The sequence below is a fragment of the Acanthochromis polyacanthus genome, chromosome 10 (genome assembly GCF_021347895.1).
Source record: "Acanthochromis polyacanthus isolate Apoly-LR-REF ecotype Palm Island chromosome 10, KAUST_Apoly_ChrSc, whole genome shotgun sequence".
Lineage (NCBI taxonomy): Eukaryota > Metazoa > Chordata > Actinopteri > Pomacentridae > Acanthochromis > Acanthochromis polyacanthus.
In genome coordinates, this window is record NC_067122.1 from 15,610,690 (window position 1) to 15,626,540 (window position 15,851).

At 41.3% G+C, this 15,851-nt stretch overlaps 1 protein-coding gene across 10 annotated transcripts in view; it reads right to left on the reverse strand.

The window, feature by feature from the left end:
* The window catches only part of atp11c (ATPase phospholipid transporting 11C), a 44,864-nt gene extending 38,725 nt beyond the window's left edge, over window positions 1-6,139 (reverse strand). For all 10 annotated transcript variants that reach the window (XR_007944503.1, XM_022194903.2, XM_051954021.1 and 7 more), the window contains exon 1: window positions 5,577-6,139. Coding sequence is in view for 9 of the 10 variants with exons in the window: in XM_022194903.2 (XP_022050595.2) it covers window positions 5,577-5,603 (27 nt within the window). In the remaining variant the exon portion in view is untranslated. The remainder of the gene's footprint in view (window positions 1-5,576) is intronic.
* Between the last annotated feature and the right edge of the window lie 9,712 nt (window positions 6,140-15,851).

The window sequence follows — 15,851 nt, forward strand, 5'->3', positions numbered from 1 at the left end:
GAAAACCTCTAGACTTTGTGTTTTAAGGCCAGGAGATGTGAGGACATTTTGAGCTGCAGCCTAGTCACACTTTAATCTATAATTAAAGAGAATTTAAAGTAGTGTAGCCTTAAATGGAGTATGGTTTTTCCAGCCAAGCGTACATACTCTCTGCACTCTTGTTTGCATGCGTGTGTGAAACAAATCACCAGATGCAGCTACTTAGAAGAAGGTGCTTGTTTCAGCTGCATTTTCCATGTCAAGTATGGGTTGTAGCTTACCCAAACTGCACAACACTACAATAGTTTTCTTTGCCCCCACCACCACATTTGGCAGAGAGCCATGCAATACTGACAAAAAGGCATTTACTGTACATCCTCATGCTGACTAGCTTTAAAAATCTCGATCTCAGCTACAGCCCTACTGATGACATTATCTTTAATAATGTACCAGGCTACACTGGCTCTAATTGCTATTCGATTAATTATCCTTAGACACTGCATAGGAGGGCAACAAGACTAATGACAAAAATCAATGTGTCTCTTTCCTTCCTCTGCTTCGAGGCCATGGTTGATTTTGGTCTTCTCACCGAGCATTTCCTCCCACTGAACTGTGTGACCACATTACAAGGAGTAATTTTTCCTCCCTGTCACTGAGCAACATCGCCTGCCTTGCTGGGAGTTTGCGGTGGAGATAATCATTGTAGGCTGTTGCTTAACCTAGGTGTTGGGCATGTAGGAGGGGGCATGTTCGTATTTCTTCCAGCACTCGTTAAATCCTCACACGCTGTTCCTCTTTCTCTGTGTCAGCGAGTACCCTATCATTTCAGGTGACGATGAAAAACCGGGATGATGAAACATCACAGATGCTGACGTCTCTCCCCCTTCCTCCGTGCTCAGATGGAATGAGACAGACACAGACAAAAAAAACAAAAAAAAAAAACACACGCAACACAAACACACACACACACATCTCAGCATTCCCTTCACATCTCACTGCGAATGCTCTCTGAGTAACGCTAGAGCTGGAGCATGGCACAGAAAATCTCCGGATGAGCCTTTATACATATATGGATGATGAGGATGCATTTTGAGTGCCACTAGCTATGCGAGGATACGTGGGTCAGGAAAGGGAGGAGCAATGTGAGGAGAATTCAAAATAAATGAAGCTACCTCAATTATTTAGAGGTACAAACTGAGAATTCAATCTAGCTTTTAAAAGGAGGTGGAAAATTGCCACAAAAAGCCATTCATAGTCCACTTGTATCCATCCTGAATCGCCCACTCCAATGTTACGCACCACAGAAAGGCTGAAAAAGTCCGTCCATTAGGCGGGGTGGAGAACGAGATGGAGAGGTGCAAAGAGGCGACAGGTCCACCCCCTGGTTTCAGTCCAGTTTCTCGGGTTTGAGTCACGCAGGGCTTACCCGTCTCCCCCACTATATTTCATCAGCCCACTACTATATAAAGCCTGCCGTTTATTCCTTCACACTACCTCCCTCCCCACACTAAATATATTTATTATCCCGCTGTGTGTTGCAGATGAGCTCCTTTGGCTGTGTTTCTATTACTGGGCAGAGCGCAGGAGGCCAGACGGAGAGAGGCAGGAAGAGAAAGAAATCGGAGTAAGCAATTCTGTTCACCAGCCAGCTCACGATAGCAAGACTAATGGCGGCAAAAGTGAGCACAGGCCTAATCGATGCGCATCTCTCCTAATCAAACAGGCCCGGTGAATCAAACGACTCTACATGCCTTGTATTGTCCGTGGCCTTCAGATGCACTGTTACCCTAAACTGCTCGCACAGGAGTGACAGGTCTGTTTGTGAAGCAGCTCTTGTATCTCATTAGTCGCTGAAATCCCCTCATATGTTTTCAACAGGTGCTACTAACAGATGTGAGCACGTAAAAGCAAAAGACATGAGAAATAGAACTGAAGCATTCTGAAGCAGGATGAGATGCAGCGAATTACAGTAATGAAAAAGTATGAGGCGTGTTTGAAATTACTAAATGCTTAGAACGCTGCATATTCATAAGGATAATTAACCCACTGCTTGCACGTCATTGTGATTAAATGTACGACAGCAGGTCAAAAACACCATCTTTTATTACTGAACAAAATATTAACTTTCATTGGGAAGAGTGGGAATATCTTTAAGCTAGCGTCTTTGCATCGGCAAAATATGTTGGTACAAAATTACCCAATTACGTAGACGTGTTGATTGTGTGCATGTCAACACTGCCTTACCCTACTCGTGTTGGTCCATGCACAGAGGTTTGTGTTTACATCCCAGACCTGTGGGTGCTCTTGGCTGATCTGAGAAACAGGTTTGCAGAGCCCTGAGGCTTTCCAAACGCATTTGACATGCAATCCCTCAAACCCCCTCACACATAACGTCTCCCGCCAGGTAAGGGCCTGTTTACTAGTGCATGGGTCACAGTCAAGTAGAGACAGAGCTGAAGCAGGCAGGCCTCGCTGTATCAGCCTGCAGCAGGATGGAAAACACCGAGGAGAGACGGAGCTGTGGCTTCATTATGCAAGCCTTGAAACGCAACTGAATTTGCAGGAGAGAGAGAGTTAAATTCCACAAATGTCACATGGTATCCCTTGAGCTGCTTTCAAATAAGAATCTAAGCCACATCGAAAAACCCACAAAATCTCTACACCAGCAGCTAAGGTTTGTTTTCATCATCACTTAATCTAAGCAAATATTTTCTTGCTTAATCATTTTGTATGTAAAATATCAGAATAAAATTGCAAAGACATTCAGTTCGCGACCATCCAACTCTAAAAGTCTGCAAATCTTCACAACTGAACGGCTGGAACAAGAGAATGTTTGGCGTTCTTCTCGAAAAATGGATTTAAATGATTAACTGATTTCCAGAATACTTGGTGTTCAATCAATCAATTAAATGACAAAATATTTTAGCACAAAGTTTGTTTGTTGTAGAATCGGAACACAAAGGGATTCTGTTTATGTCCATGCGGCCACTTCCTGGCTTTATGCGCAGAGTAAAAGCACCTGCAGAGTTTACATCCTCGAACTTGTATAAACAAGGCTGGACTACTTTACAGGAGCCTGCATGTATTCAACCCTGAGCACACAGAGTATTTGCAAACGTATTATAACAGAGTCCAAATATAAAAGCAGAAACTTCACGTGTGATTTTAACTGAGCGGGTGAGTAGGAGGAGATCTACGAGTTACCATGGTGCAAAAAAAAAAAATATAGCGAGGTACTGCCTGGGCGATGGCGTTTTCATGTGCCTGTGCTGTTCTCCTCACACTCAAGGCAGGGGCTCCCACAATGAATACTATCACATTTCCGCCAGGCTCCACCTCTCACAGATCACACTGCTGCCTTCAAGGGCTTGAACGAACATCAAAGGCAACTGTGTGATTTTGCATTCCTGTCAAGAGCATTACAACCTCTGGAGCTTCCCCCGATGAAAAGCCCTATCCCACTCGCTCCCACAGCCATCTTTAATGATTTTCCAAAGGGTTTAGTGGCACAGCGCATCATAGTGGGAGAGTCAAGTGAGACACATGAGGCTTCCACTGTGCCTTTTGGTATGAGCAGTCACTCTCCCGCTCTCCATCTTTCTCCCTCCTCATGATGCACGTGTACCTCCCGTGGGCAAGGGGAGGGTGGTGTGAATCAGGAGGCAGAGAGCCAGAGACTGTGATAACGGCACTGTGTGCATCAGTGACAGTGTGGCTGGCTGCTCTGCACAAAATATTATTTACAGCTCACACTGAAGAGAAATTACAGCAGCAATCCTCTCCAGAAGCAGGAAAACCAGCTGACCTGGCAACACTTAGAGAGAGGCCAGGAGGAGGGTCAGGCACTATAATTATTATATTGCTTCTCCTTATTCACTGTCGGTATCTATACTGCTCACATAGCGTGTGGGGGATTCAGCTCAGCGGTGACAACAGGTTACTGGTGCATAAGGGGGGATAAAGAGGCAGTAAAGGCGGTTTAGCATTTATAAACCTGCCCTTGCAGATGGTTACTCCACTCTCCAGCAGCTCACTCATGATTAACGCATGAGAAGGGCAATGAAACCAATGGATGCACTTTAAAAGGGTCAGCATTAAATTGACCAAATGTGAAATATGATGTCAAAGCAATTCAAGATGGCACAATTCCAACTTCTGACACTTAACCAATTTGATGGACAAACAAAAAAAAATAGTACTTCAGCAGCAGTATTATGCATGCTAGGTAGGAATGAATGATAACTATTATCAATATTGATTCATCTGCTCACTTTTCATCTTCAAATGTCTTTTAGGAACAATGGTGCAAAATACAGACACATTCTATTTCAAATTATTTAAAAAAAATACCAAAACGAAGCGAGCATTAAATCTTACATCTCTGCATTGACTTCCTGTTAAACACAGACTTTACTTTAAGGTTTCTATATTTGTTTATTAAGCCCTGCATGGGGTTGGCAGCTGATACAGTTTAGAACTTCTCTGCTGCGACTCTACGTCAAGGCCTCTCAGATCCAGAAAAAATGTTCCACGATGCAGGCTGGTGGGTAAAGGAGATTGTGCCTTTGCGATGGCTGCTCTTAAACTTTGGATAAGCCTTCCTCCTCCAATCAAACATTCCTCCTCCACTGGCATTTGTAAGAATAATCTCAAGGCACACTTGTTTTAAAGCCTTTTTGTTGCTCTTGGTGGTGCTCCTATTTTAGCATTTTATATTTATTTCCATTTAGAAAAACATCTTGCAAGTTGTTCCGCATTTCACATTTGTTAATTCTGCAAGTTTTAAACAGTTTTCTGTCTTGCTTTTCTGCATGTGTGTCTGCTGTTGCCTTTTTAACAACATGTGCATCACTTCAGTCAGCCCCATGCTGTTTTAAAACATGCTTAATGAATCAACTTGCTTTAAGAAGCAGCACTTTGTTACATAACTTTTAAACACTTCTGTTAAGTACCTGAAAAAATCGTTTGTCAAATCAATCAACTGTTCGACTCGCTGTTTCAACTGGGGCAAACCATCAAAGGCACACAGGGAAACAAGTCGGTTGATGGATGTCTTTATGGCTTATAATTGAGTGTATATTTTTAGCATCGGAGGCCCCAGAGAAAAGCAGCAGCATACATCTCTGAGAACAGGTAGTTAATTTAGTCTTTTTCACAGACTGTAGAGATGGCACAATGTTTCCACTGTGGGGTGAGTTTACAAGGTGGAAATCACCAGTGTGTTCTAATAATTCCCACGTGTGAGTTCTAAGTGCAGTTCAGCTAACATCAACGTACAACTGTCGTGACTTCCTGGCTGGTAAGAACTTACCTAGCAGTTAGCTAAGTGTCTGACTACCCAGAGCCCAGAAGTGAGCCAACAGCTGTTTGGTGTAGTCTGTCGGTGTGAAGTAACAAGTTTGCCGTAAACTGGGTAGTTTCTCAACGCATTTACAGCGAAGATGCCAAGGGGGGGGGGTTAGTTAACGGCTCTGCCAGCTCCACGGTGGATTCTTCAGGGCAGAGTCACAGCCGTCAGAGCGCTAGCAGGAGCAGCTGGATGTCATAAGCTAACAATGTGTGCGTGTGTGTGTGGTGTTGATGCCAGGCACACATACCAAGCGGTTCAGCCTTCTCCGCAGCATCTTCTTATCTGTCTTCTTTGATTTTTCAACACTGATGAACTCCTCTGATTCAACAGACGCCTCCGGGCTCTGCTTCAGCTTCTCCGGGGAATAACTTTACATGTATGTTAGTTAACGAGCTAGCTCCTTAGCTATCTATTCTCTACTCTAACGTTAGTTCTAGCTATATGAAATGCCGCAGCGACGCTACATCGTTTCCATTCTCTTTGATTTCGGTCTCTTCGCACCATTCGCATTCTCTCTCCCCTGAATATTTTCCGCGTTGCGGTGTACTAGTCGCGCTTCCCGTTGCTCAAGGCTCTAACAGTCCCTGACATTTCGCTCTGTGCCCTGTTGCTTAGACTCACACAAATCATTTGTCGTTCTCAGCTCTGCTCCCCCGCTGACCCGAAAACTGCCCACCGACACGGCGAAAACTAACTTCTCCTGTCAGCCCCTGTGCACAGGTCGCCTCACCTCCCTGTCAAGCAATTTTCACTCTAACAAGCAGCAGCAGCCCACAAACGTTCCCACGTTCACAAGCTCCACCCGGCGAAGGTGCGGCGGCTTTGACGCGCACTGTACTCTGGGTAATGTTGTCCCAACTGGCAACACACAATCCTGTTTCCCTGCATGTTCACAGAGTGACTGCACTCAAATCATCACTGAGGAAGAACCTCGTTTACTTTTACTATCTGGATACACGTTGCAGATGCTTTTTTTTGTCTCTTGGAAAAATACATATTCGATGATTCAGATTCAGGAGATCCTTTGTACCCACAACCATCACCTTGGTCAGGAGCAGTGGCTCATGGCCTGATTGGTTGGCTGCTACATTCCTGTGACTTAGTTCAGCTGTGCAATAAGCAATTACCCTGAACCACCAGGACCTATGCACCACACCCCTCCTATGTACACTTTAGATCTAGTTTTCACATTGCACTGTGTACTTTATTACTCTGTTTTATTGAATTGTGTATTCTCATAACGCTTATTTATTGTAAATGCCACCGACTTGCACCTTATTGTAAATAACAATTGTTGTACATTCATTTCTGCAAATACCGGCATCTTAGGCTCCTTCGACCAGCATCTATCTATCTATCTATCTATCTATCTATCTATCTATCTATCTATCTATCTATCTATCTATTTCAGTAAATTTACCAATAAACTGGCGGTTCTCATCTGACCATCTCATATTTGTCTGATTTGTCGTTTCTGTGCATGTTTCTGTCCACTTATATAATGGTGCAAATTTGGCCAAAAATGTCCGATATTCCACCAACCGTAACACTTTATAATTGTACCATTGAAAACCGTGTGTACATATCATTGAGCCTCTGAAATTTCAGGACTTTAGCTTCATTATTCCTCAAGTTATGGCACTTTAAACATTGATAGATTGCTGGAAGAAAAGGACACAAAAATGGACAACACCCCAACCCTCTTTAAGTATTTTTCACTTTAAAAATAACGTTTCCTGCGACCTCTGATTTCACACATGATTAACGTAATATTCACCTCTTTAAAATAAAAAATAAATAAGTCAAAGTGAAGATGGACAGATGTGGGACATTTAGTACAAATTGTGTATTTTTACATATATATACTCACATAATTGATATGCAATCGAAATACAAAATGACTGTTTCACAAGTCTATGCAATAACAACAAGATGTTGGAAAAAACATTCCTTAAAAATGGAAAAATTCAGGTTTACGTTTTGCTTTGACTCTCTCATTTTAAACAGCATATGGTTATTTCGAAAACCGAGGCTTGAGCAGAAAGAGAGGATGTGGACTAAAAATATGCTAGTGTAATGCTTGGACATTATTCATCCTCTCAAGGACAGTAGCTCGCAATGAGTCGTGTGTATGTCTGGGTGGGTTAGTGTTTTTAAACACAAAGCCATTGTCACGGGATGATCACATCTAAGTGGTTTGGGTTTTATATTCAGTGGAAACTAGTGTCAAAAAGAATAGTGTGCACAAAATGTTTTCGAGTTACAAAGTAAAGCCAGCTGGCATTAAAAGTATATGAGCAGGAAAACTGTAATCAAGACTCCCGCTCTAGGAAAACTCAGTCAATATTCCCTCAAAGGTTATTTATAGGATTGTGCCAGTTTTCAGTCAAGTAGTGATCAGCTCAAAAGTGGTGGATAAAAAGATTCAAGAGATTTTATGTCCCATGCTCATATAGTAAAGGTAGAGATATGCAAAGTGAGTGTTCCATAAGGGTGAGGAATAACAACACGAGAAAAACATGCCTTAAAAATGGGAAAAGGCATATATTAAAGTCAGCAAATAAACTCTCTCTTGTCATGTTCAGTGATGTTTTAATTATTTGTCCCTCAGATTGTGTCATACAGTCTCATAATGTTGCTGGGTGTCCCTCTCCAAACAGAGTTTAATGGTCATCTAGTTCCCTGAACTTTGGATTTAACAAGCCCAAATGTTATAAGTAATCCTCTTCTATATCACTGTTTTTGTTGCATTTCAAAAGGAAGTGCATCTCTCTCTCTAACTCACCTGTTGTGCAGTGACCTCAAACTCTTAGTAATCATGACTTCTCGTCCTTTCTTTGTGGTTAGATTGTGGTCTGTACTTGATCAAGATCCATCTCTGACATAGCCTAGCCGTGCTAGACAACCCACGGCAACAAATTTAATTCTCTGCCAGGGTGGGTCTAGTTACCCTCCATAAGCCTCGAGGTTGGATGCTCCTAAAACTGGCCGACGAATCACCATGAAGTGTAGAGTCAGAAGGCGGGCGTAACTAAGTGACGACAGAGGTGCGACGATTCTGACAGAAACAACCGGAAACAACCATAGAAACAAGGATAGACAAGAAGATGGCTGCGCACAACAAACAGTTATCTTTCGCCTCAGCTTTGGCCACAGCCCTTAAAGATTTGAAGCTAAAATTCAACTTGAAAGATAAACAAAGGATAAGATAAGAAAGATAAATAAGGCTTCACCGAACTCCCGCATCCTCTGATTTCCGGCGCTCTCGGAACTACATCAGCCTATTCGTTGCACTGATTGGTTGTATACTAATTGCTGCAGAGTGATTTGAAAGACAACCTTTTAGCCCGCCTCCCTCCCTGTCGAGAGTTCCTAAACCCTTGCGTCTTCAGAGCTGGGTCTAGCGCGGCTAAGCTATCTCTGACATGTATCAAAACACATCCATAAGATGTAGCTGTTATTATAAAAAATACATCAAACAAGCCTTTATAAAAACATATAAGGCAGCTATCCTAGTGATGTCCACTCTAGTTTTCCTATTTGTCCTGCTGTTAAGTATTGATCAGCTGACTGATATCACTCAGTTTTCTCTTTCACCCTTTTGCCTGTATAGTTCCACCTCTTTTTAATCCAACTGATATGCTTCACCTTTGCGACTCTTTTTATATGGTTGTCTTTACATGTGTTGCTCGTTGTCATCTTCTCCTCTGTATTTGCGTAAATGATTGCATGTTATTACCATTGCACCTTCTCTCTCTTCTGCTGTGCGTCCTCTCTGCAGGTTTTTGTAGCTTCAGAGCTGCATGGATCTGATCTGCAGTGTTTATTTTCTCTTGATTGTTGTCTGTATCTCTTTACTGTCACCACTTCACTTCCACTCCAACCGGTTGGTCCAGATGGCTGCCCTTCCTGAGACTGATTCTGCCAGAGGTCTCTCTCTGGTAAAAGGAACTTCTCCCTCTCCAGTATTTTTTGTTGTGTTTTAAAACTTAGACTTGTTTGGTAAATTTGCAGTGCCAGTGTCTACTGGTTACTTTGGTGCAGCAACTGCTGTTGTCAGTGTGCAATGGAAAATAATAGTGACCTGAATTAACTGGACTTCAGTAAAAACATATTAGAAGCAACAAAATCAGTGTACAGTAAATCTCACATGCAGCCGCTGAGAAATAATTTCTATGAAATTAGTGGATCCATTTTTCCACAAAGTCACATATTGCCATTAACTTTTCATTTCTGGAGCTAAGCAATCTAAAAATGGACTTTGGAGAGAATTTTATAGAAAAAGCAACATGAAACAGCACAACAATAAACCCAGACCCAGAACCAAAAAATGCATAAACTATTGAAAATGGTTAAAGATTTTGTTAAAGTGCACATAAATTAGTTTTGAGACCTTAGCCTGATTCATAATCTCCTCTAAATGCCCCATCAGCTTTTATGTTTGTGATACTGGATCTGGAAACAACTTGTCTGATATTGTTTTCTGAATCACCGGCCTATTTGGTCCAACAAGCTTTAAGCCACTCTATGTGTACGTTGGTAAAAATGCTGAAATAGAAAAAATAATGTAATATAACCTTGTTGGTTTTGTAATAATCCTTGACAAGATGACAGAAAAGCATGGGCCAGGAAAATAAGGCAAATTTGAAATATGATCAAATCGAATGATCTATGACCTCTTAACTTTCTCATTAAAAGTCAACGATTAAGTCTCACTTCTTGCCTCTAGCTTGAAGTAGAACTTTGGGAGGACTGGAATTTTGGAGTTATAATATTGGACTTATTTAAAACACTTCTATAGTGTCATCAGGTATAACATGAATACATAATGACAAAAAAGTGCTATCGTGGCATGTTTTGAAATGCAGACTAAGCTGGAATCCTGAAAACAAGGAAACCAAAAGAGCTACATCCTTAAGAACTATTCCTCAATAATACTCAGTAAGGGATAAAGATTCATACATTCTGATAATCTGTATGAAAAATCAGGTTCAAAAGGCATCTGCTACTGTAGGAATGTTGGTTCACATGTAGGAAAACAGTCGTTTTCTGTTACATTCTGAAAAAACTACATGGGAGTTTTAAAGTCTGTTATTGTCAGTCATGAATTATGTAATTTGGATTTAAGCTTCTCTTACGAAAGCCTTCCATAAAAGGATTATGTCTGAACCTTTAACCTCAAAAAGCCCTAAATGCACTGTGAAATGTGAAAAGAATGTTCAAGCAAGATGTTGAGGGTTATAGGGGAAAATGGAAACGTGATTCTCCTGCGGTTTTTGCAGCTTATTTGCATTTTTGTGTGCTGTAGCATGAATGACCTTAGCGACTATTTGCATGTGGCACCAGCTTTGCATTTTGCTTTGGTGACTCCCTCAATTTAAATAGCATGTGGTCATGTTGAAAACTGAGACAGCAGCAGAAAAAGAGGAAGTGGATTTAAAACATGCTCATATGCTCAGATATTAGTCATGCCATCAAGGACAGTAGCTCACTTGTGTGTGTGTGTGTGTGTGTGTGTGTGTGTGTGTGTGTGTGTGTGTGTGTGTGTGTGTGTGTGTGTGTGTGTGTGTGTGTGTGTGTGTGTGTTCTTGTACTTGCTACATGGTGAGTACCATTTTCTGCATTTAACTATCAAAGTGAGGACATTTTTACAAAGTGAGGACATTTTGGCCGGTCCTCACTTTGAAACAGCCATGTTTGAGGGTGAAGACTTGTTTTTAGAGAACAGGTATGAATTGAGGTTTGGTTAAGGTTAGGGTAAGGATTAAGTTTAGGCAATCAGTTGTGATGGTTAAGGTTAGGGTAAGGCTCTAGGAAACGCATTACACCTATGGATGTCCTCACTAAGATAGAAGTACAAACATGTGTGTGTGTGTGTGTGTGTGTGTGTGTGTGTGTGTGTGTGTGTGTGTGTGTGTGTGTGTGTGTGTGTGTGTGTGTGTGTGTGTGTGTGTGTGTGTGTGTGTGTGTGTGTGTGTGTGTTTTGAACCACAAACTGCCAGCAGATGATCACATAGTCTCTGTGGTTTGCATTTTGCATTCAGCAAGAAACTAGTGGCAAAATGGATGGAGCTCATAATGATAATGCATTAACTGTTTCAAAGTTGCAAAGTAAAGCCAGCTGGTAATAAAAGTATATAAGTAGGAAAATTAAAATCAAGACTCCCTTCGTAGAAAAATTTAGCCGATATTCCCTCAAATGTTATTTATAGGATTATGCCTGTTGTAGTCAAGTAGTAAACAGCTCAAATGCGGTTCAATGGCAATGACTAACTTGCTCTAATGGTAACTTTTAGGGACTCTTTGAGCTTAAAGCTTCATAATCCTGTTCATCCTAAAAACTTGCCATCCTGTTTGTAATACCAGGCTTTGAGTATTAGTGCCGAGTATTAGTTAGTATTTAATGCCCCGCTCAGAGAGAGCAAACAGCAGGAAACAGCTTGCTTAATTATCACTGTACTTACACTAACATAACTGTGATGAAGAGCAAACAGCATCAGAGCAGGGCAGCAGACTTAAAATTATCCTACAACTGCTGCACCTGTCACCACTGACAACAACACTGGCTGAGTTCCTGTTTAAATGTTTGCATTTATTCGTAGGTCAAATATTTTCATATGCATTTAAATGTGTGGCATTGTGCTGGGGTGTAAATGCTGTAAATGTGTATCTAGATACTGCTGTTGAGCTGGCTCCAAGAAAGTGAAAAAGCCTCTTTCTGTTTTTTTTTTTTTTACTACAACTCAACATGTTGCTTTAACCTTTTGACCTTTTCTTAGTAACTGGCTTGACCTCTGACCCTCTCTCATCCAAAGAACCCAAAGCAATCAATATTTCTGATCACACTAATGTCAGCAGTACCATCTTAAATCAGGTCACATATCATGTAATAGGGGATTTGCTGCCTTACATGTTGTGAATATTGTTCACTGTATCATTTGTGTAATTTAATATGAAGTTTTACACTCAAAATCAGCAGATTTCTCAAGTCTTGTATACAGATCTGACTTGCTGTCTTGACTATGTGTCAAAATGCAGAACAAAAAAACCAAAACAAGTCATTTCCTGGTGCTATTATCTATTTTAGATCAAGGAAGAACATTTTCTAATAATATAAATATCATTAAACACAATCATAAGCCAACAGAAGGCCCCCAAAATAATCTGGTGATTGCATAATCAGGAAGTATCTGTCACATCACACCACCCAATTAACAGATCCACAGTAAACTGGGTTCTATCTCCACCATGTGGCTAAATGAAGAAATGATTCATTTTACGATTTGTTGATCCATGAGAATACCTGTATCCTCGTTTCCAAAAGAGTCAAAGCACAAACTCAGCTGTTCTGTATCTAAGAGGATTTGATTTCGGTTAGGACAAGTTCATTTTCAGGAATCTACAGTTTGAACAGAATATAACATACAAAATGCAGACCCATTGTCTCATGAATGAAATAGTAAATATCACTATTCTAACACCTGTTCTGGAGCTTTTGATTTCATCACATGATCGTCTTTGATATCATTATCTGTTACCTTGCAGGGGGAAAAATGTGTGGGGTGTATTTGGGTTGTCAGCTGCTGTGTCTGATGTTAGCAAGAGACTTCCAGTTTCAACCAAATTCCTTGTTCTAAAATATTCTGGTAATTGTATGTCACTGAGTTGAGCAGCATGTCCCAAGTGTTCAGTGAAACTGTCTCCTTGGCCAGAATGACAGACTTCGTACCTGTGAATTTGTAACTAATCTATAAACTTGAGAAAGATTTTTAACTTTAGGAGTCTGCAGTGTTGCATTACTGTCTGGCTGATTCCAACACAATGTAAAAAAAAATCACTTCAGTGCTTCTGCAGTTACAGTTACAATCATTGTACGTGGTGTTATTTTCTGCCACTTGGCTAGCTCTTTTCATTTTGCATGCACATCAGCAGAAAGTTAACTGTTTGCTGTAAATCCTCTCAGGTCCACATGGTGGCAGCCCTGTAACATCAATGAGACACCACAAACTTGTTGCTCCAAGGAAAACACAGAGGGAGCATGTCTGACTACGATTTGTCCCAAGTTATATTTAAGTTAATATTAGTTGTTGAATACTTCTTAGGTTTGCTTTTGTTGATGTTGTTGAGAACTAAACTATTATCATTTTAAGTGTGTTTTAAAGGCATAGAAGCGACAGAGGAAAATTGCACACCAACACATCAAAGCAACTGTGGAGGTTTTCAAAGGCTGTTTTTGGCAAGATTTTATCATTAAAATGCTCAAGTGAAAGCAAGAACAACACAAGATACTGCATAAAGAATACATCAAAAAGACTCAAAAATACACATGAAACAATGACTAAATTATTGTAAATATATAGATTTACTGTATGTCCAAATATATTCCAGTGCAGTCATTTGTGTGCTAAAATAAAAAAATAAATAATTTTTTTATTTCAAATTGAAAAAAGTAAGAATTTAATTTTAATTTGTTTATTTGTGACTGTTTTCTACATTGATAAATTTAATCGAACCAACCATTTATGTCAGATAAATGCAACATTTATTGAGGATAACATCCAAGATGTTAATTTAAACCTAGGCAAGTTTTTCTGAATAGTTTCTACGTGTGTGTGTGCATATATATATATATATAGACACACACACGCGTGGGCATATATATGATGCTACTGTATCTGATTTTCAGAGACCGTTCTGGTCCTGGTAAAGCGTACAGTAGCTGCTGAATTTTGTGGGCATTCCTGCAGTGGTTCTGCCCCTGTGTGTCTCAGTCGCAGTTGTGAATTTAAACTGACAGCCCCTGCGGAGGAGTCGGGAGACTTCCCTAGCCATCTGTCTTGGAGCAGCCCCCCTTCAACACCCCCTTCCCTCCCTCCACACATCCCTCATTCCCACACTGGGTCTTTGTCAGCAGTTCCTGTCCCTGGACTAGGCGTGGCGTGCGCAGAGGCTGGGGCGACCGTGGGTGCTTTCAGAGGCACCTGCAGATGGGACAAAGGGCCAAGGGTGCTGGGGCTGAAGACAGATTGATGCTTTGTGCGCTGAGGCTGGCGAGAGCGAGAGAGAGGGAGAGAGAGAGCAAGAGAGAGAGAGGGAGAGAGAGAGAGAGAGAGAGAGAGAGAGAGAGAGAGAGAGAGAGAGGGTAGTGGGGGGATAGTTAGCTGAGAAGTTTTCAGGGAGAGGATTTTAGGGGGAACAGGGGTGGGATGGGGATGGAGGGGAGAAGGGGGAGGTCTGTCACTCCAGTCTGTGTGAGTCCAAGCTTTGGAGGACCCAGAGAGATTGACAGCTTTTGTGGACTGCATCTCTGCACAATGGTTGTGCTTTAATGGGCGGTAAAGCTAGAGTAGAGCTTTGGGGAAGGTTTGGAGGGGAGGTTGGGGCTTGGTAGTGGTTGCGATGGTGGCGGTGTGGGGAGGCTGAGAGATGGGGGGCCAAAGGCTTTACTGCTTTGCTTGGTGGGGACCAATTCATGGGTATTCAGTCCAAGGCTCGTTATTCACTGAATGCATCCAGTGGAGGAATGCAGTAGCATCAATTAGAATGTGTTAGCAGATAGCAATGCCGGGAAGAAAAACCTTTCTCTCCCTTTTGCTCACAGGACAACACAGTCCCACTATAGGAGGTGTCAGAGCCACAAAGCCTTTTTTGTGGGTCTCTCTCCATTACATTACCAGTGCAATATGTAAGGTGGGGACTCTTTTGATTTAAATTAAGTGGAAAAAACACTAAATCCTATTTTTATTCAGCAGGGATAATGGTGTTATACTCTATAAAGGTCTTTAACTACTTATCTGTGGCTTAAAATCTTCCCCAGCTCCCTTTTCACTCCACCTCAGTGTCTTACTCTCATTGGAGGCATTATATTTATTCAGTGGTGGAGGGTCAAAGACAGACTGTTAAACAAAGTTGCTTGTAGCCTTAACTGCCGCATCACTTCTAATTGTGTATCACTGGGTCAGTGGTTTGTTGTGTTGTCCCTCTGCAAGAAAGGAAGAGCGGATATGAATTTAAACAGTATCTTGTAAGGCATTGTTTGGAGTGGGCTCGGGCCACCACTTCAGAACCAGAGGGCCTTTTAGAGAAAGCGTTTTTTTTTTCTATAACTTTCAAGACAGTGATATAAAAGAAGAGGAAGAAGTGGAAAACAGTTTGATGGTGATCGCATGTCAAGGTTGACACACCATTCTGTTTTTTGAATGTAGAGAGGCCAGCCGCACATGCCATTCGAACTAATTAGACTGCACTTAATTGAATGCTTTTTCAGCTTGCACACAGCAAACACATTCTGTATTTGAAAACAATGAAAATAGCTTTAATTTCAATCAGCCATGTCCCATAGTTTTTTTTGTTGTTTTTTTTTCACTAAAACATTCCTGCTAAATTTGTAATTCGTGCTACTTGTGAGAAATTTAGAAAACAGGCGTCACGGTAGGGAAAAGGTTTATTCTGCACCGACTAACTTGAACAAACTGATTTTTAAGTTTTCCTTCCATGCACTCAGCATCCATTTTGTCTCCAA